At 44.8% G+C, this 25,244-nt stretch overlaps 1 protein-coding gene across 1 annotated transcript; it reads left to right on the forward strand.

Annotated features, from left to right (window-relative positions):
* Window positions 1–1,241: 1,241 nt before the first annotated feature.
* On the forward strand, window positions 1,242–24,205 carry MAN2B1 (mannosidase alpha class 2B member 1). Its single transcript, XM_039342958.1, has 24 exons — window positions 1,242–1,437; window positions 7,329–7,431; window positions 8,691–8,864; window positions 9,152–9,345; window positions 9,534–9,666; window positions 11,149–11,291; window positions 11,431–11,547; window positions 11,827–11,909; window positions 12,928–13,048; window positions 13,129–13,207; window positions 13,451–13,560; window positions 14,475–14,582; window positions 14,824–14,940; window positions 15,681–15,893; window positions 16,194–16,291; window positions 16,482–16,599; window positions 19,377–19,495; window positions 19,575–19,676; window positions 20,661–20,748; window positions 20,982–21,062; window positions 21,515–21,730; window positions 22,536–22,685; window positions 23,125–23,227; window positions 23,677–24,205. Exons 1-24 carry the CDS (start codon window positions 1,360–1,362, stop codon window positions 23,775–23,777), a joined length of 2,949 nt encoding a protein of 982 aa, XP_039198892.1. The 5' UTR covers window positions 1,242–1,359; the 3' UTR covers window positions 23,778–24,205.
* The last annotated feature ends 1,039 nt before the right edge of the window (window positions 24,206–25,244 follow it).

Here is a 25,244-nt window from a genome sequence, read left to right on the forward strand (position 1 = left end):
AGACATACAGAGTTCAAAATCTGGGTCATTGTCACTGTCTGCCTGGCTGGTACATTGCAGTATTTTCTCCTGTTTTGTTTAGGTCTATTTCTGTGATGGCTTTGGTACTGGCAGACTGTCATCATTTGGCACTGGTCTCATGGCTGAAGGCAGATTGGGGTATTTAATTGACTTTCTAGTTTTAGCAGAGAAACCAGTGACATTAATCAGACCTAAGTCTGTCACGCAATTATTCTGTCCTCCCCATATCATCGGAACAGCAAACGATATTGACTTCCGAGTTCCTCTGAGCCAAGTTCTAACGTCACGTCTTGCACAACAAATATGTTTTCTCTCTCATAAATGCCATCAAATCCCAGGTTTAGAGGATTTTCTCTCAATTTATGAGAAGTCTGAGCCTGCCCAGTGGTGAAATCCATGTTCATTGGAACCACGACTTTCTGAAATCCCAATGGAGGAGGAAATCATAAAACACAGTAAAATCACAGTGGCCGGGACCTCTTTAACAGGAACAAGCAAACCCCTCAACGGCAAGAGCCGGAGTGTGAAAATGTCCTTTCCAGCCGGTCGCGAAGAGGTCGGTAAGCAAAACAGGAGCCCTAAAGGGCGGCGGGTGGAGTGGGGGCAAAATAGCACCCGAGCTTCTTCGGCTCGCTGGCTGGAAAAAGCCACCAACAGCCCTCTCCCCCCTCAGGCCTCCTGATTACTTAAAAAGCGACAGAAAAGGGCGCACGGCATGGGGGCCGGGGGGGGGGAACTGGTCTTAGCAAGGCCGGCTCCCAAGTCCCGGGATGGAGCCATGGAGAGCCATCCGGCACGGGGCCTGAGAGGGAGAGCTGTGCCGTTTGAAAACGGGTCTCCGCAGGCCAGGCCCCCCAATTCCGCTCAAGACGTTCAGCGAGGAAACGCTCGAGCGCTGAGGTACGGCCCTTGCGGCTCCTCGGTCGCCAAATAAGTACTCTCGCCTTCCAGGCGGCCAACCGCCGCAGAACTCAGCGGGCGGCTACAGCCCCTTTTGAATCTCACCGCCTCCCTACGTAAAAAAGAACAACTTCGCTCCGCCCATCCCGCCTTCTTTGACGCTTATAGGCTGGAGACCGCTGTCTGTTACAAGAGCGGACGCCCGTGGGCGTCCATCAGCCAATTAAAACCGGCAGGTGAGTCGTGTACTGCACATATATTCTAACTGGCAAAGTAGTCCCGCCCCGGCGGTTCAGCCCCCGTATTCCTTTTGGTTTCAGTTTCAGCCCCACCCCCGGGAGGCATAGCTTAAAATCGGAACCACTGAGCTGGTCGTCAGGTGAGCGCTGATCATATGATCGCTGCAGTTTGCTGGGCTGCCGGAGCGGAGTCGGGGCGATGAGGTTTCCCGTGGCTTTGGTGTTTTTCCTTGGGGGAGCGGTGCTGCGGGGATCTGCGGTCAGATGCGGCTATCAGGTAAGGGTTCGGGGAGCGGAGGATTTGGGGGAAACGTTACAAGTCTGTTGTGAAAAGTCTGAGCTGATAAACAAAGGGGTGGGGTGGTTGGTAGCTGCATAGAGAAGGTTCGGTCTAATTTAAAATAAAAAGTCGGGACTCTGATATGCAGAGCAGGATCAGGGAAATAGTCGGTAATGTTCTGCGGAGCACAACAGTTAAGGATATGCTTATTGGAGCTGTGTAGGGCAGTGTTTCCCAAACTTGACAATTTTAAGGCATGAGGACTTCAACTCCCAGAATTCCACAGCCAGCAACGCTGGCTGTGGAATTCTGGGAGTTGAAGTCCACATGCCTTAAAATTGTCAAGTTTGGGAAACACTGGTGTAGGGCTACCCGTTAGAATAGGGGATTTGGATCGAGGAAAGAAAGGTTAAAGTCCCTGTCTATCGTAAAGTTCCCTGGGGGACTTTGGTCCAATCATTTGTCAGTCCAATCAACCTCAAAGGTTTTTCTGGGAATACTGAGGAGAGATGAGACTCTCTGCCTCTCTGAGTCCCAACCGTAATGGTGGATTGTAAACACAATGAATAAACTTTGCTGTATAGTATTGCTAAAGAAGTTCGTCAAAGGAAGGGCTGGCTAGCGTACTCGTTGAAAAGAGGAAGTATGGCAGCTTTTGCATGGATAATCACGAGAACTAAAGCTTGCTTTACTTTGTTTCATATATCTGTAGGTGCTTTATTATGTTCTCACAACCATAAGTACAAATCATTCTGGCAACCTTCATTTTGCATAACAATTCATTGAGAATATCAAAAGTTTGCTTTCTCTCTCAGAAGTGCGAGGTTCAGATTTGGCTGTCAAATGGTCCTTTTAGGACTTTCCCCAACAAAGCCTATCCTAAATAAAGCTTGAAACATTCAGTACTTCTTTTGACTATAGAGCTTTTCTTCATAGCAGAACTGAAGTGCATCCAGTCTTGACTCCACATAAAACTATACCAAAATTGGCTGTCCCATTGCCAATCCCTATTCCACTTGTTTGTTTGTTTTTTGCCTTTATTCAAATGACTATAGTCACCTAATTTCCCTCCAAAATAATGATTTTACACATTCAGCTAAGGGTGACTTAAGGTTTCTTAAAAGAAATGAGGAGAAAGCAAGATTATGGGGACAGGGCATAAAAAAAAATATCCTTGTCACATGTCTATAGATAGGTGTAAGCAGAGAAAGCCCATAGTTTTGCCACGAGATTGTGTTTAACGTCATATATATTGGAAGCTATTGCCATATTTTTGGCAGTAAATAATGAGGGGTGGGCAAGAAGTGGCAGGGTAATACTGTCTCTCAATTCTATTTTCACGGTTTTTGTGATGAAATGTGTTAACTTCCTTATTCTTTATTATGTAAATGGTCTAGATCAGAGGTCCCCAACCTTATTGGCACCAGGAACTGGTTTCATGGAAGACAGTTTTTCCATGGAGCGGGGGGGGGGAGGTTTCAGGATAATTTAAGTGCATTATATTTATTTTAAATGTTTTAAATAAACAAACAAATAATACACTTTATTTCTATTATTATTACGTTGTATTAGATTAGACCAGTGACTTTCTGCTTCTAAGAAAGTGGGAAGGAAAAGAGACAGTCCTAAACTCAGCCTTCCAGCAAAACAAACCAAAGACCCAGCACGTTGAGAGAGAAAGAGAGAGAGAGAACGAGAGAGAACGAGAACCCTCACAAACACATACCTTGGGGGGGATCCCCCTCCAACGAGGTTTTGGGGAAGCCCCCAGTTGCAAGCTAGGCTGTCGCGTGCTTCTCTTGCAAACTTGGAGACTTGCATGAAGGAAGCACGAGCCCAGCTGGGGTGCCAGGAGGGGGAGAGGAGGAAAGTGAGGAAGAAGAGGAGGAAGAAAAAGTAGCAGGAGGAAGAGGAAGCAGGAAGAGGAGGAGGAGGCAGAAGAAGAGATAGCACAAGAAGCAGGAGGAGCAGAACTCAAATGTTGCAAGCCAGTTGCGAGTGCTGCCACTGAAGAACCTTTGCACTGAGCAAGATGGCTTCTGCCCTGCCTCTCTCCCACCCCTTCCCAGACCCCTGCAGACTCACCGCATGCCTCCACCTGCGCAGCCCAGTTACTAACTGACTAAGGCCTGGTACTGGTCCACGGGACCAGGGGCTGGGGACCCCTGGTCTAGATCAGTGTTTCCCAAACTTGACAATTTTAAGGCATGTGGACTTCAACTCCCAGAATTCCACAGCCAGCAACGCTGGCTGTGGAATTCTGGGAGTTGAAGTCCTCATGCCTTAAAATTGTCAAGTTTGGGAAACACTGGTCTAGATGATTAAGGATCCCTATAGATCAGGGGTGTCAAACTGCCAGCCCGCGGGCCAGATGCATCATAGCAAAACCATGCCCACCCCATTGCCGATAATGGCAAAAAAGTCACGATACGTTACGTGACGTTGCGAGTTTGACACCCCTGCTTTAGATAATCCACAGTGATTTGGGGAAGGAGTTGCAAATTTCAGTTGGCCAAAAAATATCCATTAGAAAAGAGAGGAAGTCGGTTTCTCAATAAACTACCCGGTACTTTGCAGCTTTTTTTTTTCTGTTGCCATATGTTACTCTTAATCTGAAGATCTGGCAATTTCATTCTAGGCAACAGATCCTTCTAATCTCCCGGTTCTGAGAAACTGCTTTATTGAAGGTCACCTGGCTTAGTTTACTGCATTCTGGCTTACAGTTCAGCTGCATCTGATTGTCTATTTTTCATGTTCCTGCCCTTGACACATATTGAGCCTTTTGCTTCCATCCTCACAGGATGTCATAAACTAGACTTCCCCATCTGCTGGTCTCCAGTCTGTTGGTACTACAGCTTCCAGAATTCACAACCAAGCTTGAGGGTGGCACCTGCTTGGGAAAATCTCATGTGTGCAACAGATATAAGATGAAAAGGCATTTTGGCAAATTATTCACATAGTATGAGAATTTTGTGGTAGCTTGACCTTTCCCAACCTGATGCTCTCAGGTTGTGTTGCAGTCACTATCATACACTCTAGCAGCATGGCTAATGCTGGCGGGGGATGTTGGAAGTTATGGTCAGTCCCATCTGGAAAGCACCTGATTGGGAAAGCTGGAGTTAAATCCAGCCAAATTCTGAGTTCTTATCAAGGCCAGGATGCATTTCAGCAGCAGCAGCAAAGGCAATTGTGAAAGCTTTGAGTTTGAGTTCCCTTGTGTCAAAACTGCCAGCCTGCAGGCCGGATGCATCATAGCAAAACTGCACCCACCCCATTGCCGGCAATGGAAAAAAAAGTTGCGATACATAGTGACATGTCACGTGAATTTGCGAGTTTGACACCCCTGCCTTATTGCCTCTGGAAATCTAATAGCATCTTACGGTCTTCAGCTGAAGCAATTGAACTACCATAATAGATAGATAGAAGCACTGATGAAATACCAAGAAATAGTTGTCTTATTTTTTTGGGGGGGGGGACTCTGTGCTGTTTCTGTTTGGAGCTATTCATTGTATTAGATAAGCTGGCCAAGGAACATTTGGGGCAGCATTTTTTCTCTTCCTCATCTAGATAGGCTATGTCCTGGGTCAAATTCTAGAAAATACTGGATTTGTAGCAGACGAACTTGGTGTTCAGAAACATCAGTGTAAGCCTGATGCCACCAGATGCCCTGTGCATGAGTTAAGATTAGAGGGCCTTAAGTAGAAATTGGTAACACATCTCAATCTCCTTTCTCTTGGAATGCCCCATCCCTTCTCTCACCATACTTCCTCCTGTCTATCACTATAATTACTATCACTTTCCTCCATGGAAGTTCCCCTTAGCTCTTCTGTCCCAGTCAGCCTAGATGGGTCAGCAACATTCCTCATGGTTAGTCACATTTCACTCTTCCAACTTCATACCACAACTTGCACAGTCTTTGATTAATCTCTTCCAGTGAACATATCATCTTTCCAATGCACCCACCTTGTGTGTTTGTTCCCTTTTAATTTCCAGCACCTGGTTGTTACTCAGGTTCAAACCTCCTTTCTACAACCTCCTCTACTCTCTGCCTTTCCCTCAGTGCAGGACCTGTCTTCCTCCTTTCTCGCCTTTCTTCCATGCAGTTTTCCGTTCCTCTAGAGTTTTACAAATACATCCAGGACAAAGCAGGAATGAGAGCTGTCTTCCTTTGCCGGACTCACCTGGTATCTTCTATGGTTGGTACAGTTTGTAAATTTCCATTCCTTCAACCCCGCTTCTTTCTTTCTCTTCATTCCTTTTTGCTTTCAGTGCCTGCTTATTTCTCTTTTTTTTTTCTTCCAATTGCCTGTCTCGTCTTTCTCCTTTTAGCCATCACAACATCTGTTCTGTCACTATGCTGTTGCCATCTCATCTACACTACTCTTCAGTAAATCTCCACTGTAGACAGCTGAAATGTAAAATGATTGCTTATAATGGTCCTCCTGCACAGGGCCCATAATTCTCAACCTCCAGTCCCTCCAGGAAGCAATGTTGGCCTGCACGCTCCTCCTTTCTCATCTGTCTTCTCTCTGTCTACTTGAACCTCCTTTCTCTCCCATTTTTTCTGTCTAAATCCCAAGTTCTTTCTCAACCAACTCTCCTTTATCTCATCTCCCATTCTCTCTGAATGTTTTGCCATTATACAACACCCAAGAGAATGATTTATTTTTCATTTAAGATAATAAGCGCATAAATCCAGAAACAAGTTCCACAGTTTAGAGGGGGACTTGGCTGGGTTATTGTAATACAGTGAATCACAAGGCATCCAACTCTGTTTTAGGTTAACATAGTCTGTCTGGCAAATCCAGCTAGAGAAGTTTGAAATTAGGATAGCAGAATGACAACTTGGACCTTGTTTCTGAAACCACTCAGAAAGTAGCTTCTGCTTTTACTATCCTACATCTTAGAACTAGTGAAGGGGGAGGGAGTTAATGGCTATGAAGCATTAGTCTTGCTCTTTATAATGTTCTTATCCTTGGTTCCCATATGTACCCATTATCCCCAAGCAACCTCTCCCCAAAGCCCCCATTTCTGTCTGAGGCAGGTGGAAGTTGGGATTTGGATGTGTCAAGTCCAGGTTCTCTTAAAATGTCTCCTGCTCTTCAAGCTTTGCATTCAAGTACACTCAAGAATATTGTAGAGTACTTTAAAAACATTTGGATATACACTGTTTCAGTCTTGCTGAGTTATTTAATGATTTTGAAAATTTAATCATTTGTTTCCTTCTGCATCCTCTATCCACTTTGTAACTATTGTATTGTTAATTATCATGGAAGTCTTGTGCCGAAACAGTTGATGGTGATAGGAAGATATTCTTGTTTTCCAGTGTCTGGAAATATTTTGAATTAGGCTTAGAAACACCCTGGTCCCAGCAATTGTGAACCAATAGGAGGCTAAATATTCAAACAAAATATAAATTTTATTTGAATGTTTAGCCTCCTATTGGCTGGAGGTCAAACATACTTAGCAAACAGTAATATTTCCCCCAGCCCTAAATTTGGTGGAGGTTCTTCCAACAAGTGATGATCTTATTCTACCTCTATACAGACTGAACCTCAGCCGGGGTAAGTGCCGGCAAGCCTTGTCTGGTCTCCAAAGCAGGGTTGGTCCAGGCTAATTCTTGGATGGGTCTCCCCTTGGGAATACCAGAACTGTTGCCTGGGTTGGGAAGTCCAAGGAGCATCATAGAATATGGCAGTGGCCAATTACTTCTAACCTTTGGCCACAAGAACCTTCCGGATGCGGTGACCAGGAATTCAGCTCAACTCAAATGCCTCTTTACCTTTTTATGATTGCTGCCTTGGAGTGGGAGAGGGGACATGGTCTTGAGAGGTTTCACATCCTCCTTTTAGCTCAGGTGTTTCTTGTTTTTCTCTTCCTCTTATTAGACCTGCCCAGTGACAAAACCTGACATGCTCAATGTTCACCTTATCCCTCACACGCATGATGATGTGGGCTGGCTAAAGACAGTGGACCAGTATTTCTTTGGAGGTAAGTTGAAGCTGCCTCCTAGCAGGAGGTCTCATAGCAAAGTCTAGCAAAGCCTGAAAAGGAAAAGAAAGTTTAGTGCTTTGTGCTTTAAATTAGCACCAGCCTTTCTTGCTGTGCTTAGAGTTTGGTGCTGAAGCTGAAGTTGTAACTGCGGACCAATCTTGACTCCAGCAAAGTGCATCTTCAGATTGCCTTCCCTGTTTGAAGTAAGCAAATGATCCTGAAGGAACTGAAGATCTTCAGATATTTGGGTCTTCAGCTCTCATTCGCGAGCTGCTGTAAAATGTAGTAGACGTGAGTATTGTAGTGGAAAAGAGAGATCTTAGGTCTGTGTTTGAACAAAATGCTGATGTGAAAGAAGCTAAACTTGACATGTTTTATCAGCTGCCTTAAAAATAAAATAGAAGTATTTCCTAATAGATAATAACAGCCCTCAGTGTTTTGTATAATATTTCCTTTTTAATTTTTTACAGCAGCTTGCTATGTCACTCCAGTAGTCTTCTCTCAGTAGACTCCAGCAGACCAAGGTTCTAAAATCAGGAGCAATTCCATGTGGAGAACTCATGACTGAGGGGCATTTTTAGCTAGGAGGGGCTTGTGCTTTTAGCCATAACATTAGCCTAGGCCAGTGTTTCCCAAACTTGACAATTTTAAGGCATTGCTGGCTGTGGAATTCTGGGAGTTGAAGTCCACATGCCTTAAAATTGTCAAGTTTGGGAAACACTGGCCTAGGCCACCAGCTCTCTCCTGCAGGCTGCTGCCCAGCAGTATTTTCCAGTTTTCCTTTCTCTGACACCCATTATCTTTCAACAAAATCACATAGGCCTTGCCTGCTCAGACTTCTGATGGCTGCTCCAGATTGCAACACCCTGTTTGGAGGCCCTGCTTGCATAGGTGGGCTCTGCACTCTGCCTCCCAAGGCCAGAATAGAGTCATAGAAACAGAAAGGTTCCAACACATTTTATCCTTTAATCACAGATAATGGTAAAGCAGGGTCCCGGGTGGAAATATTTAGCAGCTTTTCTGAAGGTCATGTGCTTGCAGAGAGATTTTCATGACATTCTCAGTGCCAGCCAGCAAGGCCAGTTGCTGTGTTGATTGGGAATGCAGAGCGGCCCAAGGCCAGGAAGGTGGCTTTTGTGGCTGGTGGTGGGTGCAGAGGCGATGAAGCCAGGTTTTCTTTCAGAAATGGGAAATACTATTGACCCGTGAGTGTGACAAGCGAAGACCCAAGTCTTCCTTTGCTTCTTGCCTTGCAGTCCGCAATGACATCCAACATGCCGGGGTGCAGTACATCCTCGACTCTGTCATTCCTCAGCTTCTGGCTGACCCCAGCAAGCGTTTCATCTATGTGGAAGTGGCATTCTTTGCTCGCTGGTGGGGGCTGCAAACGGAAGCCATGCGCCAGGCTGTGCAGCAACTGGTTGCAGAAGGTGAGCAAAAGAGACTGAGCACTTGTTGTTTCACCAGTGATTGGCTTTTCTGAGTCACATGTGACGTGGGCCCATGTATGATGAGAAGGACTTGGAGGTACCTAGTTGTGGACGGGAGGGGAACTGAAGAGAACAGCAGAACATTTTCTCCCAGGGGTTATACCTAATATCTAATGGATACAATGGCAAGTTGGGGAAAGTGTCTGCTGCTTTGCAGTTGTAGGCTCAGGTTCTGCCCTGTTTTGATATTTTCTGTTTTTCTTTCTGTGTTTCTCACTCCTCAATAGGGCGCCTTGAGTTTGTGAACGGTGGTTGGTGCATGAACGATGAGGCGTCCGTACATTACAGTGCTGTCATTGATCAGATGAGCCTTGGGCTCCATTTCCTGAAAGAGACGTTTGGAGAATGCGGCCGGCCCCGTGTAGCCTGGCACATTGATCCTTTTGGGCACAGTCGGGAGCAGGCCTCTCTGTTTGCTCAGGTCTTGCAAATTTCCTCATTTGCCAGAATTTTTAACTATTATCCTCTCCCCTTTCATTCCAAATGTGTGAATATGTAAAACTTTTGTAATTATCCGTTATCCTATGCATTGGGATTCCCCCAGTTCATTTAATATCCCCTTCTCCGAGTTCAAGATACTTACATTCCTTCACTTGCCATTCTCCCCAGATGGGCTATGATGGTTTCTTCTTGGGCCGTATTGATTACCAGGATAAATTCCACCGTGAGTCACTGCGTGAAATGGAGCAATTGTGGCGCGCAAGCAGAAACCTGGATCCACCTGCGGCTGATCTCTTCACTGGTGAGCAAGGCTGACCTGGAAGAGATCTGGAAATGTCGAAGACTTAAGTTGCAACTTTGCCAGTGTAATTAATTGCCTATTCAGTTAATAAATGGCAGATAATGACTAGTACCATCAACAGCCTGGTGCTCTGCAGCTATTTTTGCTCTTAAATCTTGCCTTGGCAACAGTTGCTGGGCATTTGGGAATTAGTGTTAAACTTTGCCTGAAGACTTGGTTGCCTACCAGGGCATATACCTTAGCCCAAGTAATAGAACAGTATGTGAATTGACAGTGTCAATTTTATAGATGTCCTAATGGAGATGAGCATAAGTTAGTATGAGCCCTGTGTGTATTATTGCCTGAGTTGCATCATTTTTTGAAGGGCAACTCATCTTTATGAAAGAAATGCATACAGGCATGTGGAAAAGTAAGACATAAATATATAGCCCCATGGTGAATTGCTGTCTTTGGTTTTTGCCAAATATGTCTTCCGATAATATGGCCAAAGACCTTATCTTTGTCTTATTTGATCAGAGTGCATTGTTCCAGAAGTCCTGCTCTATCTGTTGGTCATGTGATAAAATTCTGGGGTTCTTAGCAACTTCTTTCAGTATCCTGCATTCTGCTCTTGCACTGAACCAGCTGGAGAACTATGACCTGAGCAAGTTGATAGTTGTATATAATTTTCATTTGTTGAGCTTTTGGATAATGGAATAATCGATATTCAATTGTTAAAATCTTTCCTAGGCCTCTCTAATCTTCTTTCAGAAGGCCTCTGAGTGCCGTTTTGCTCTAGATCTAGGTGGACCATGCACTTCAACAACAAAAAGCAAATCCAACTAAATATCTGAGGTTTAAATAAATCAGATCCCAGATCCTCTCTAACAATGATCATTTGCACCTGGTCTCTGATGCATCCGATTCTAATTTTAAGTATTTGGAGTAGTGATAAAAGTACAGGAGTACTTACTTTTTCCACATGCAAAATTATGTTTATTTAAATTACAAAATGGACTACAAAATGTAAATATTGTAGCACATGATATTTGTTATTTTACATCTTTATTTATCAGTAATGTTGAAATAAAGATCAGATATATTTATGTTGAAATATGTTGAAGAAAATAAATGTCAGTGGGGATGTACTTACTTTTTCACATGACCGCACATGATAACAGAGTTTACCAATCTGGAGCATTCCAGATGTGCTGTGTTAAAATGTTGCCATAGGACCTGGTTTCTTTTCCAACTGTTGGTAGATGGAGGATGGGAACGTAGTCCAGGACCATCAAAGCATGGGGCTGCATCTGCTGTAACCACTGAACACAAGTCATGCTGGCCTAGGCTTATAGAAGTACAATCTCATACATCTGAAGGAAATCAAGTTGGTGTAGGATATTGGTCCTTTGCTGCCTCGTTATTGTGTGTTTAACCACTGGGGCATGGAAATTGATTCCTAGAATGAAATTTGTCCCTCTCATTTCTCCTGTCTCTTGATAGGTATCCTACCAAATGTTTATAACCCCCCTATGTCTCTCTGCTGGGATCAGATCTGCTCTGACAATCCTATTGTGGATGATGACAGTGATGAGAACAATGTGGAAAATATAGTGGCCTATTTTCTGGGAACTGCAGCCTTTCAGGTGAAAACAAGGGGTAGTATCAGGGAAGCTATCCATTGCTCTGCTTGTTGTATATGTTATTAACAATATTCCTGGGGATAGGAAGGGAGTGGCTATGTGACAAATAGACCTGTTTACTACTTTTCAATGTTCTCTTCAGGCCAAACACTATCGCACAAATCACATTGTCATGACGATGGGATCTGATTTCCAGTATGAGAACGCATTGCTATGGTACAAGAACTTGGACAAGTTGATCCATCATGTTAATGCACAGGTACCCTATGGTGGGCCGACAGCCTGTCTTTTTGAAAATAAATATTCTACCCAAAACAAGGCCTCAGAGTTTGAGGCCTCAGTTAATTAGATGGGAAGGAATACAACAGAGTTAGGCCTTCTGAGGCACAAGTTGGAACCACGCCAGTTTCTGTCTCTGGTTGATGTAGCTCACAGAAAGGCAAACCAAAAGATGCCCAGATTAGTAGGGGAAGGTGATACATTTACCAAGAGGAAATGCAAATGAACATATTTCTTTCCTTGAAATATGATCTTCCAGCAACTGAAGGGCAGCCGTGTCAACGTACTCTACTCAACTCCAAGCTGCTATCTTTGGGAGCTGAATAAAGCCAACATGACATGGTGAGAGGTCTGAGGCAGGCTGGCTGGTTTGCTGGCTGGTATTCAGAGCTGTTCATTGCAACAGGAGTTTTTTTTCAGTGGGGCTATCTTCGCCAGTCTCTTTTCTGAGCAGGTGCTTAATTTGGATCCATCCTTTAAGATACGTTAGCAAAAGAGCCTGGGATTGCTAAGTGGCAAGAGCAGATACCAGTATTTGATGGGCCTAGCAGCCGAGAGGCATTTCTGCTTAGTTTCATTCAAACTCCTTTGTTTCTTTGCTTCTTGTGAACTGTCATGCTTGATCTCTCCATCTCCTGATCTATTATGCTTTCCCTTTGCCTTGGCCATGTTGGAACTGTAAAGTCATAGCACATCTGACAAAACAGCAGGAAAGCTTAGTGGTCCCTTTGAAGCAAACTCTGTCCCTTCTTCAGGCATTCTCTGTTGGGGGGGGGGGGAATTGAAGAAAGAGTCATTTTCCTGCAACTGTCATTAAACAATTGAGAAACAGAAATCCTTTTCTCGCAGATTGAACCTTCCCCATAGATCTAAAAGTTAGATCTAAGGATGGGCAGCATAATGACAATGCTTTTGGGTTATGGGAATAGTAATTAAAATCTAAAATATTTGGAAGGTAAAAGTTGCCTACTAAATCTGGGTTAATCTGCATATCTTTGGCCTGGTAAATTCACCCCCTGCCAACCACTCTATCCTCTAGTTCCACAGAGTACATTTGAAAAAGAGTAAAATCAGTTTCCATATCCATATAATTTTATTTACCCGTCCACTGCCATCTTAATAATTTTTAATTTCCATATCCTAAAAGGGGAAAAGAATACTAAGAAGCACATTAGATCTCTCAATGTTTTTTTCCCCTCTTAAGTATCACGATTAAAAAAAAAATAATTGAAGATGGATTTCACTCAGCTGATGCTGCTTGTTTCTACTACTGATCAACTCAGATTATTCTGAAACTAGGACAAGGTTGACATTCCACATCCAAAAGTAGATTTTGATTAACTGATCTTATTTTGAACAGGTCTTTGAAATACGATGACTTCTTCCCATATGCCGATGGTCCCCATCAGTTCTGGACAGGCTATTACACCAGCCGACCAGCTTTGAAACGCTATGAACGCCTCAGTAACAATTTCCTGCAAGTTAGTAGCCTTCATGATTTCTAAATAGAATGCATCCTGGTGCTTTGTGGCTCTCTGATTCGGTGTTTCTTTTTTTGCAGATCTGCAACCAGCTGGAAGTGATAGTTGGCAGAAAAGCAAACTTCGGGCCTTACGGCAATGCTAACAGTTCTGTGCTGCGTATGTATGTGTACTCCTGAGAGTTGACTAGGGCTTTCACCTTGAGTTTTTATTAAGAGAGTGACTGTGATGGCAGTTGCCATGATGACCATCAGACCAGTTAGGAACAGTGCTCTGCCCATAGGGCACACCTGTTAAGGATACAACAAGCCAAGAATAAAAACAGTGGCCATTCCCACAGCACCCACATCTCTAGAGACCCAGTAATTTTACTGTGTGATACCTGTGGTCTTTTTCTTATAGGCCAGGCTATGGCAGTTGCTCAGCATCATGATGCAGTGAGTGGCACAGCAAAGCAGCATGTGACCAATGACTATGCCAAACAGTTGTCTATTGGTTGGGATGCCTGCCAGGTTTGTGCATGAACCAGCAACATTTTTTCTGCTATTTCTCTCCCATCACATATGTATGGGCACGAGCATCACTGCAGCTCTTGGACAACATAACACTACAAAAAAGTAAAAGCACTTTCTCTAGCTGCAAAAATGTTGCTTGATTTTCACATGTTGTAACGGCAAGGGCTGAGATTCTGTGACCTGCTTTGGGGCATGCACTCGTGGCCGTACCACATTCCTTTATTGTGGTAGCCTTCCTCTTTTCTTCCATGTTACGAAGAAAAGCATCCTGCAGTCTTGCCATGGGACCTTCCTATATGCATTGACTCCAAAGGAAGCATATTTCTGAGATATCACAGCTATTTTTTTGCAATGGAACATTTACTTGGTTTTTGTAGCGTAACTTTGCCCATGACATAGAGCAGTGGTTCTCAACCTTTTTAATGCCATGACCCCCAACCGGTCATAGGTCGAGGACTACTCAACCGGTTGTAAGTCGAGGACTACTTAACTGGTGCAGCACCGTTTGCAGAATGGGACTTTTGGCGGGCTCAGCAGGGCAGAGACAGCCTGGACAATTCCAATTGGCTTTTGAAAGAGAGTCTATTCTATTGGCTTTCAAAAGCCAATAGAATAAAAGGGAGTAGCACAGCTAAGGAAAAGGGGAAAAAATGGCGGACTGCGTTGTTTGGCGACCCCCGTGAAATGGTCGTTCGACCCCAAACGGGGTCCCAACCCACAGATTGAGAACCACTGACATAGAGGGAAATGCAAGTAACCGTTAGTTTTCCTCTTGTCCACGTTTGTGCCTTTGAATCTAAGACTTGGCATAAGATCGTCACTGATTCTTCCCCAGCTGTGCTTCTGTCCATTCATAACTTTCTGGCAGGAGTAGAAAATTTATTATTGGTTTTTTTTTTCTGACTTTCCAGATTGTGATGAGTAATGCCTTTGCCAATCTTCTTGGCAGCACGGAAAACTTCGTCTATTGCACCTACCTCAACATCAGTGCCTGCCCACTCACTGAAGCTGACCCCACTGTAAGGGACCATTCAATTTCTCATCTTTCATCTTGTACAAGACTTGAAATCTGGAGCTTCCCAGATCACTCCTCAGCCTTAAGGACACCGCTTGGGCTGTGGAGAAGGTCGTTTCTCACTGAGCTTGGAGCCATTAAACTGGGATGGTATATAAGCTCTGTTAATAAATAACCAGGCTCCTTAGCATCTGCTGTTAGGTCTTTCTTCCTTTGATCAACATATTTCTTAACTACCTTTGCAGTTCAGAGTGATCATCTATAACCCTCTGGCCCGTCCTGTGGATTGGAATGTCCGACTGCCTGTGAACGGAAGCCATTATTCAGTTGTAGCTCCCGACGGTCAGACTATTTTGACTGAGGTAGGAGGTGTTTGTTTGGAGAGCTTTAGGCATTACTGTGAAACACCGGTGGGCCTCCTCCCAACTCCCAGGTGTTGCATGGAAGCCACTAGCAAAAAGTTTCAATTAGTGGCAGGCTCCACAAGAAAGTATTTATGAATCAATGGCTTGTTTGTCATCACAGTGTCTTTATATATTAGTCATTTATCTTGTTAAAATGTTTACACAACTAACCCTGATTTGTTAAACTGTTTATCAAGGCCTGGCGGTGCAGTGGTTAGAATTCAGTATTGTAAGCAAACTCTTCCCACTGGCAGGAATTTGATTCTGACCAGCTCAAGGCTGACTCAGCCTTTCATCCTTCTGAGGTTGCTAAAATGAGGACCCAGATTATTGGGGGCAATAGGCTGATGTTGTGCCCAAAGAATGCTGTAAAACACAGAGTCCAAAGCACCTACAAAACTAACTGTAGTAATTGATCGATTCTTGCCTGCCTGCTGTTCTGTGCTGGTTAAAGTGTTAATCTATCTTTGTGTAAAATGAAAGCCTTGAAGAAAGTTCTGTAATATCTTTGAGAGATCCAGGCTCCCGTTGTTGTTCCAGGGAGCGAAAGGAAATGTATGCAAAATTATTTTGCTCTGAACAAGGTTGGGATGAGTGGGAGGGTTTATTCTGCTGGGTGTGCCCCGGACTGTGTTAGTCATCAATTTCTTATCAATTTATCTTATTTAAAAAAACCATCCTTGCATTTTCCTTGCCAGATCATCCCTGTATCAAGTTTCACCCGTGCCGTGCGGCATAACCGAGGCAGTGCCATCAATGAACTGGTATTTCAGGCGTCTCTCCCTCCGTTAGGCTATAAAACCTATTCTGTTTCCCGGTTGTCTCTCAGAGACCCAGCACACCCCAGGCTGCTGAATAGGATGCGTCCTCAGCCTGTTGCAGCACCTCTTACACCATCGATTGAGAATGAGGTACAGGCCGATCTTTCCTTTGTCATTTGGTTGGTGTATTTTCCCTGCCCATTTCCTGCACTTGGGAAGTGAGGCTGAAACAGTTCCTAAAGTAAAATAAAATCATCTTATCAGATATTAGTAAATAAAAAGAGATGCTCAAAGTGTTCCTACTCTACAGATAAGAAAGTGGCAGACAATTTTTTTTGAAAATGAACATCCCTGGATAGTCTTCATTTGCTACCATTCAGACTAAAAATCCAAAGAGCTGCTCCTGATAGTGTCTCTGACTCAGGATTTTTTTGTGTGTTTCTGCTCCAGCATCTGCAAGTTCTATTTGACCCCAGCACTGGACTGATGAAGGAGATCCGAAATTTGGACAAGAGTATCTCCTTACCGCTTCTTCAAAGCTTCCTTTGGTAGGTCAGATTGAAGATTACTTTATGCTTGGAGAACTGAATGTCTGCTTTATTTCCTACAGTGGCTGGTGGCAGATGGATTTTAAGGATGGCTTGGCATTCCTTACCCTCTGCTGGGATTAGTTAATGAGTTATTGTTCTGCTATTGTAGACCTGATGGTCATGTCCCTCTCTTGGCTGGCTTCCCCAGGTATAATGCCAGTGATGGAAATGCAGAACATTCACAGGCGTCCGGAGCCTACATCTTCCGTCCTGACAGCTTCAAGGCCTTTCCCATTGCCTATGGAGCTGATGTATATCAAATAAAGGTAGGAAAAGCTCAAAGCATCTGCTCCAAATTGATCTGTTTGCCCAGTGATCCAGGAGATAAGTCCTGCTGAGGATCCCATCCCCAAGAGTTTTGACCTGCATTGATTCTGTAGTTGGTATTTATCATAGGAGCTACCATCATCAACTTCAGTGAACCAGCTGACAAGTATGCTTTATCTCCTCTCTGCTGAGTTTCTGCGGAACTGTAAACGTGGTTCTGATAGAATATTTGGAAAGTATTTTGCTGGTCTCTGACCATAATAGAGATTAATTGATTGGGGAGTGTTTAAATTCAGACTTGCCCTTGATGGATTGTACCACTATTGCATTTTTGTGATTTTTTTCCCTCTTTTTTTCAGTGCTTGCCACTTAAAGCCAGTTGAAATGGAACAGCCTAAAAAGAAACCAAGTTAGCTACTGTGTTTCCCCGAAAACGAAACCCAGTCTTGTATTTTTTTTCTGCCTCCAAAAGAGGCAGTAGGTCTTATTTTCGGGGGATGTCTTATTTTTTTCCCCTGACACCTGCCTTGCCTTGCAGTGGCAGTACCAACACCCCCATCCAGCAGGAGCCCGCATGGCTGCCGGTCCACTAATGCGGCCACTTGAGGCAGGAGGCCACGTGGCCTGCCATGTACAAGGCGAGGCAGGTGGGGGAGGGGGTGGAACTGACCCAAGCACCCCATAGGCACCCAAACAGACGGAGAAATGACGTAGATTAGGAGTTATGTCTGCTTGCAAACGGGGCACTTGGAGACAGAGTGAATTGCTCGGTTTCTAAGCACCCCATTTGCAAGAAGACAACACTTCATCTCCCTCTGGGCGAAAAGTATGTGGCATGTCCGGATCGCCTTCCTCCTCTCTGCCTCGGCACTCGGACTTGCCTGTGCTGTGCCAAGGGGCCAGTGAGCTGTGGCTGCTGCTGGACACCGTCAGCCCCCACGTGCTCACCGCCGCTTGTACTGGCCATGCCCAACCCCGGGCTTATTTTTAGGATAGGGCCATGGTGGCACTCAGAGCCCTCTCTGTGAGCACGCGCACCATCGCCCCAGTCCTAGGCCTTCATCTGGGTTTTATAAAACCTTTTCGCTTTAGGCCTCCGCCACCGTGTGGAAAAAAAACAAAAGGTTCAATCAATTTCAACTTCTCGCAGGAAAAAAAAAGATCTTGCAATGTTGGAATTGATTGATTAAACTTTTTAGTCCCACCCAGTCTGCCCTTACCACCGCAGCCACGCCCACCCAATGAGCCATGCCTACCCAATGGGTCACGCCCACCCAATGGGCCACGCCCACCGGGCACCCGATGATACATAAGTGGGTTTTGGGTTGCAATTTGGGCACTCGGTCTCTAAAAGGTTCGCCATCACTGGGATAGGGCTTATATTATTCCCCCCCCCCCAAAAAAAAATCAGGCTAGGGCTTATTTTTGGAGTGGTCTTATTTTCAGGGAAATATGGTAGTTGTTTTCTTAGTGGGAAGAACCAAATTACTGGAATAACTTGTCCAGATAAATTAGACTCCCCAGCTCTGAAGAGAGGAGATGGCAGTCATAAAAGCTTATAACTCTCATCATAGAGCCTCCATGGATTATTTGTATTTTCAAACCATATTCCATAAGTCAGATTCTGTGAGATGGGCAGCTATATCAATTTGCTGAATACTTTTTTCTTCTTCCATTCAGTCATGCCTCATTCTTGGAAACTGCCTGGATAAGTCCCTGCCACTTTCTTGGCAAGGTTTTTCAGAAATGGTTTGACTTTGCCTCCTTTCTAAGTTACTGTAACCTATGTTCCTAATAAGCTAAATAACACAACATAAACCGGTAGGCATCATATTCTATCACAAAAACAAGCTTGGCTTCTTCTTGCTAGAGTTTTGCAAAGATTGCTGTCCTGCAAAAGCTGTCTTACCTTGTTTGGGAATCTAAAGTAATATTTGTCGTGGACTGAAGGGATGGCAGAAACATTTTATGAGCAGGGCAATACTATAATTTGCAGGGATTTGAGCACAAATGTATGCTTGCTTACATTAGGGAGCCCTTTGTTGATTTTTATGCCTTTTGCAATCTAATCTGATCAGCGCTCAGTGCTCTCCTACCTCAAGATGTATGGACACCGAGAAGAGGATGCTAGAAAGAAAAGGGTTGATCTTCTCTCTCATTTGCCCCTCTTGGCACAGAGTGTGTTTTCTCTCGTGAGAATGTACTTTTTTGGCAGGAAAAAGTTGCCAACCCCATTTTGGGTTTTAAAAAAAGAGAGCTTAAGTTTTTGCTGTGCCTGGTCCCATTTCATGAGTGGAGTCTTGTGGGAATTGCTTTTATTTTTTTTGTTATTTTTCATAATTAAGAACTGCTCATCTCCCTCACGGATGGAGCTTTTGGCCTCTGATGCTTTACCATTTCCAGCAAATGCCACCTCTGCTGGCGGGATTGGATTCACCAAAGCTTAATATAAAAACAGCTTTTGTTCTGTAAAGGTTCGTGGGAAAGGGGAATTTCCATTTTTCAGGAACTGAGGTATCTAACAGGAGTTATCTGATTTCTTATTGAAATATTTTCTTAAGGCTCCTCTCATTGCCAGAAGGTAGCATCCATTGTGTGATTTGAAGCATTTGAATGTAAAGGAACCATAATGAGTCTCTTTATAATGTGCCTGGTATTTCATTGTGTGTGGAGCTGCTCTCAAAACTCATTTGTGCCCTTCTACTGCCGAAAGGGAGGCTGTACTTTTGAAGCCAAGTAAGGATCCTAGCAGCCTTCTTTTCTCTCTCTTTGGCAGAATCAAGTGGTGCAAGAGCTGTACCAGAACTTCTCTGATTGGTGTTCCCAAGTGGTGCGCCTCTATGCTGGGCAGCCATATGTTGAACTGGAATGGACAGTGGGACCCATTCCTATAGGGTAAGCATCAGAAAAATGTTGGGGGAGGGGGCTTCATTGACCTTTAGCACAAGATTCTGGCTTCTATGCTTTGCCATAGGGATCAGCAAGGCAAGGAGATAATCAGCCGGTTTGAGACAAATCTGCAGACTGAAGGCCTTTTTTACACAGACTCGAATGGACGCGAGATCCTGGAGAGAAGGTATGGGGTTAGGAGCAGGAAGACTCGCATACCCCTTGACCTGCAGGCAGAACTATACAGTGGCTTATAGTGCAAACTGTTAGCTAGACATTTCTAGTTTTGAAATGCTTGGTCACAACATATTCAGTAACCCTAAGCAAAATATTAAGCTGTTTCTGTTCAATCCTGTATGAGCAAATGAAAGTGTATAAAGAGCCATCGGCTTACTCTATAGCAGCGGTTCTCAACCTATGGGTCGGGACCCCATTTGGGGTCGAACGACCATTTCATGGGGGTCGCCAAAAAATGCAGTCCGCCATTTTTTCCCCTTTTCCTTAGCTGTGCTACTCCCTTTTATTCTATTGGCTTTTGAAAGCCAATAGAATAGACTCTCTTGAATAGAGTCTAATTCTATTGGCTTTCCAAAGCCAATAGGAATTGTCCAGGCTGTCTCTGCCCTGCTGAGCCCACCAAAAGTCCCATTTTGCAAACGGTGCTGCACCAGTTGAGTAGTCCTCGACTTACAACTGGTTGAGTAGTCCTCGACTTACGACCGGTTGGGGGTCGCGGCATTAAAAAGATTGAGAACCACTGCTCTATAGCAACCTTCCCCAAAATGATGGCATCCAGTCATGTTGAAACTACTGCTACCATTAGCCTTTCCATTCTGGACACCCTTCAGGTCTCTGGACTTCAACTCTCCCAATTTTCAACAATGATCCTATGGGATTGAAATCCGTGCATGGGGAGAATGCCTAGGCTGGGCAAGGCTCATACAATGGCTGAGTTTATCCAAGCCAGAGTAAAATTGCAAAGTTAATTTGTGGGAGCTAAACTACCGGTCATAGCTGTACAAGTGCTCTTTTTGTTCATTTTGCTGTGACCCTTCTCACTGTCTCTCACTTCCATTTAAAAGAGCTGGGGGGGGGGTGCACCTTGATTTTGCAAAGTTCAGCTGGATGAAGGAAATCAGGAAGTTAATTTGCTCTTTCTTTCTCCGAAAAGACGTGATTACAGGTTCACATGGAATCTGAGCCAGACTGAGCCAGTGGCAGGCAACTACTACCCTGTGAATAGTCGTATCTACATCAAGGTAATAACATCCCGTGGTTCCTAGCAGGCTTGATTGTTCTTGGTCTCCTATAGGACTGCCTGCCCACACAAGCGTAATTATGAAGTAATATGAGTAGGTTTTTGTCTAATGAAGGTTGAATCCTACAGTGGTGGGATCACCTGTAATGCTGCAGCATCTCTGCAGAGTGAGGTTTGTTCCTGCATGCAGCCAGGACATTGCAACCTTTTTACTTTTTCTTTTTTCTGTTTCAGGACCGGAAGACCCAGCTAACAGTGCTGACAGATCGCTCACAGGGTGGCAGTAGCCTCATGGATGGTTCTCTTGAACTTATGGTAAGTATAGCAGGTTGGTAGAGCAACAAAGAGGACAAGTACTTTCTGTAATTGCTTCCTGTTACAGTGGTGGGAACTAACTTTTCTCCTTTATATTTGGGGGAACTGAGCACCTCATCTAAAATGTTAGCCCCCCCCCCAAAAAAAGAGAAGAGTCACAGCTTCAATAGATGAAAGAGCATAAGACTAGGACATTGAGGTAAGGGAGCTCAGCAGCCAAAGTGGTCAGAATCCTACAACGAGAAGAACTCGTATGTGAAACCTGTAGCAAGACCAGAGGTTAGATGAGCTGGTGTAAATTAGTCAGTTACTATGTTTTTAGGAATTACTTGTTCTTCAGCATCTTTAAAAGACATTCTGTATCCATCCCACCGCACCTGGCATTTTAAAGCATTAGCAAACTGAATGCCATTGTTCTGCTTTCAACTTTCATGTGTGTGTGTCGCTTTCAGGTACATCGAAGGCTGCTACGTGATGACAACCGGGGTGTACAGGAGCCATTACTGGAACCTGGCGAATATCACAATGGACTAGTAGTCCGAGGTCGTCACCTTATATTCTTAGATACGGTGGAATCATCAGCCGAGCAGCACCGTCTGTGGGCCCAGCAAGAGTACATGGCACCACAGGTGGTGCTGACCCCAGATAGTCACGACATTGTCAAAGAGGTGAGGGAAAGACAAAAGAAAAAAGACAAGCAGTATTCAAATATCAGTAGCCTTATTTATTAGTAGTCAAAATGCTCTTTCAAGAAATGATGGATGGTATTCCTAAGATTGTTTTAATGTTTAGGGTTTTAGAGTGCAAAGCATTCCAAGAAGTACATCCGAGCTTAGTTGCAACGGTTTAAAAGTGGCATCTTTTCCAGGGCCTATGCGGCAGCTGCAGAGTATAGTTGCATAATCTAAGGAAAATACATGGCCGTTTCAAAGAAGTTTGGACAGGTGCTGCCTGCATGCTTCCAAATCTCTGCAAAGCTGTTAGTTTTTAAATTTAATTTAACTTTTTAAGCTGAGTACCTTCTTCCGCTTGTCATAATTTGCTTATTATTTAGTATCCAATGATTTTCCTTTTGTTTTATTGAATAATAATAAAGTTGGAAGGGACCTTGGAGGTCATCGAATCCAACCCCCTGCTCGGGCAGGAAACTTTATACCATTTCGGACAAATGGCTGTCCAGGCTCTTCTTAAAAACTTCCAGCGTTGGAGCATTCACCACTTCTGGAGGCAGGTTGTTCCACTGGTTAATTGTTCTAACTGTCAGAAAATTTCTCCTTAGTTCTAGATTGCTTCTCTCCTTGATTAGTTTCCATCCGTTGCTTCTTGTCCTGCCTTCAGGCGCCTTGGAAAATAGCTTGACTCCCTCTTCTTTGTGGCATGATTATAAGTCAGTGACATTATCCAACATTATGGTTTTTCAGGGATAGTAATCGGACACTATGTTTGTCCAATATTTTCTCTCCCAATCTGCAGTCCTCTGCTCTCCGGCATGCCCTTCCTTTGAATGTTCACTTGCTGACATTGGCCCAGTGGGAGCCTGATGCTGTTCTCATCCGCCTAGAGCACCAGTTTGAATATGGGGAGGCGGTCAATGGCTCCTTGCCTGTTGTCGTTAACTTGCTGGTAGGTTTCTTACTAGAGACAATCAAATCGGTAAAGGCATGAACTATTCTCTGTAACTTAGCTAGGCTAAACTACAACCAAAGTGGGTAATTTCTTAAACATTCAGTACCCTGTGCTTAGTATTTTACCCGAATGTCACCAAACCTATCAGGTAGGGAAGCATTAGTATCTCCATCCTGCAGATAATAGAATTGCTTGTGGATTTCATCGCCCAGTTGAGAACTGAAAGGGGGATTTCCTGGCTAGTGTTTCACATTTTTATTAGATTTATGGGGCACACAGGATATTTACAGGAGAGAAAATTTGAATTGATGCTAGTTGAAGACCAGAACTGAAAAACAGGATTTAATTGGGTGGGTCAGAATGAGTCTAGCATTGAGAATCAACTGGAGCCAACATCCCAATCTAGTTTTTTTTTTTTTCCCCCCCACTTGGTCAGAATTTGTTCTCTTCCTTCAACATCATCACTGTGCAAGAAATGAACTTGTCAGCAAACCAGAAACGGGAGAACGTGAGCAGGCTCATCTGGCAGTCAACTGAAGGTGCAGGTTGAAGTGGAATTACAGACTCTCTGTACAGCGGTGGTCTCTGTTGCTTCAAGGGAAAATGGTCCTTTTTTATCCTAACGTATTTAGTGTACTTGAGTTGCACTGAAAGCTACTCCAAGGGACTGCTCTAAAATACCTTTCTATAACCTGCAATTAGTCTCACATAGGCTAACCTCTTTCTTCAAACTTTATGTCTGGCAGCTTTTCCAGAGCCCAAGTGGCCTCCCTATCCACCCCCCCAAAGCCTGCATTTTGTATGACTGGGCAAGAGTTGGCCATTAACTATAAGCTAATTCCGATAGTTACAGATCTTGGAATGAACTTTTGGGGCGGGAATAACACCGTAAATCCCATTGTCTCGCAATAACTGTTGCCTGTCTTCTTCCTTCCAAATGCCACTTTTGGTATTCTACCACTGCTTCTCAACCTCCTTCTCTCCACAGGGATAGCAGCAAAACGGCGATCAGGCACTGGCCTGGACCCGGCACACGTTGAATTATTTCCCATGCAGATCCGAACCTTCCTGCTACAGATCAGGTACTAAAGCAGGCCTAGGGGGAAAAGGCGAGGAAGAATTCGACCTGCCGTTTGGTCCGAGCAGAGGGCAGTATTGCCTCAAGGAACAGCAGGACACCGGAGCCTTCCCCCAGGAACCCACACAAGAGGGAGGAAGTGGTTCCTCTCTGAATCAGGCATTGTCTTGTTTTGCGACCCAAAGATGCCCTTACGCTGCTTAATGTCAGATGATATGGGTAGTAGGACTATCTTCAGGATTTTTTTTTATTTTATTTTTTGCAAATGAAAAAGGGATCACTGTTAAAAGGCCATTCTGGTCCAGCCGCCACGTCCCCAAAAGCACATCCATAATAAACAAAAATTGACCGTCCTTTCAGAGGGTTTTTGAAAGCGCTAGAATATTTGGACTGTCTTAAGTATGAGCATCTTTTTAATAAATCTCTTAAATACACACAACTGTTTTGCCTATTGCTTCATTATTTCTTTGGGTTAAAAAGTTGGAAAGTAATTAAGGCACCAGGCTAGAAGCCAGGAGACTGTGGATCCTAGTTTCATCTTGGGCGTGAAAGAGAGCTGGGTGACCTTGGGCCAGTCACTCTCTCCACCTGGCCTTCCTCACAGGGTGGTTGTGGAGAAAATAGGAGGAAGAAGGACTATTAGGTATGTTTGTTGCCTTGAGTTATTTCTAAAAATAATACAGGTGGGATAATAAACCAACAAACTTAGGATCTTGCATGGATCAGTTTCCAGTCCCATCAAGGTAAGGGCCGGGCGACACCAGGGGAGGGGAGGCAAGGAGAGGGACAGGCGAGGAGAGATGAGGCCCAGCAAGGCAAGGGCTGGGCAAAGGGAGATGACGCACAGCAAGGGGAGGGCTGGGCAAGGGGAGCAGAGCCCTGGAAGGCGAAAGCCAGATGAGGGGAGGGGAGACCCAGCAAGCTGAGGGTTGGGCAGGGGAAAGGGAGGCACAGCAAGAGGAGGGCTGGGAGAGAGGTGAGGGCCGGTATGGCAAGAACAGGTGAGACCTGGCAAGGTGACGGCCAGGTGAGGCCAGGCAAGGCGGGGGCTGGGCCAGGGTAGGTGAGGCCTGGCAAGGCAAAGGCTGGGTAAGACCATGTGAGGCCTAGCAAGATGGGCGAGGGGAGGAGAGATCTGGCGAGGACTGGGGGACACTAGGTGAGACCAGGCAAGGCTAGGGCTGGGCGAGAGAAGGGGAGGGGAGGGAGGCTGGGCGAGGGGAGGAAAGGGGAGGCACGGCACAGCAAGGCAAAGACCATGGGATACCATGTGAGACTGGGCAAGGTGAGGGCCGGGAGAGGGGAGGAGAGGCCTGGCAAGGCAAGGGCCAGGTGTGGGTAGGTGCAGCCCAGCAAGGGGAGGGGGAGGGGAGCCCTGTAAGGCAAAGCTGGGTGAGGGGAGGTGAGCCCCACCAAGGGGAGGGCTGGGTGTTTGGAGGGGATGTCTGGCAAGGCAAGGACCGGGTGGGACCAGGTGA

The sequence above is a fragment of the Crotalus tigris genome, unplaced genomic scaffold (assembly GCF_016545835.1).
Source record: "Crotalus tigris isolate CLP2741 ecotype Arizona unplaced genomic scaffold, ASM1654583v1 scf7180000017551.9496454, whole genome shotgun sequence".
NCBI classification, from domain to species: Eukaryota; Metazoa; Chordata; class Lepidosauria; order Squamata; family Viperidae; genus Crotalus; species Crotalus tigris.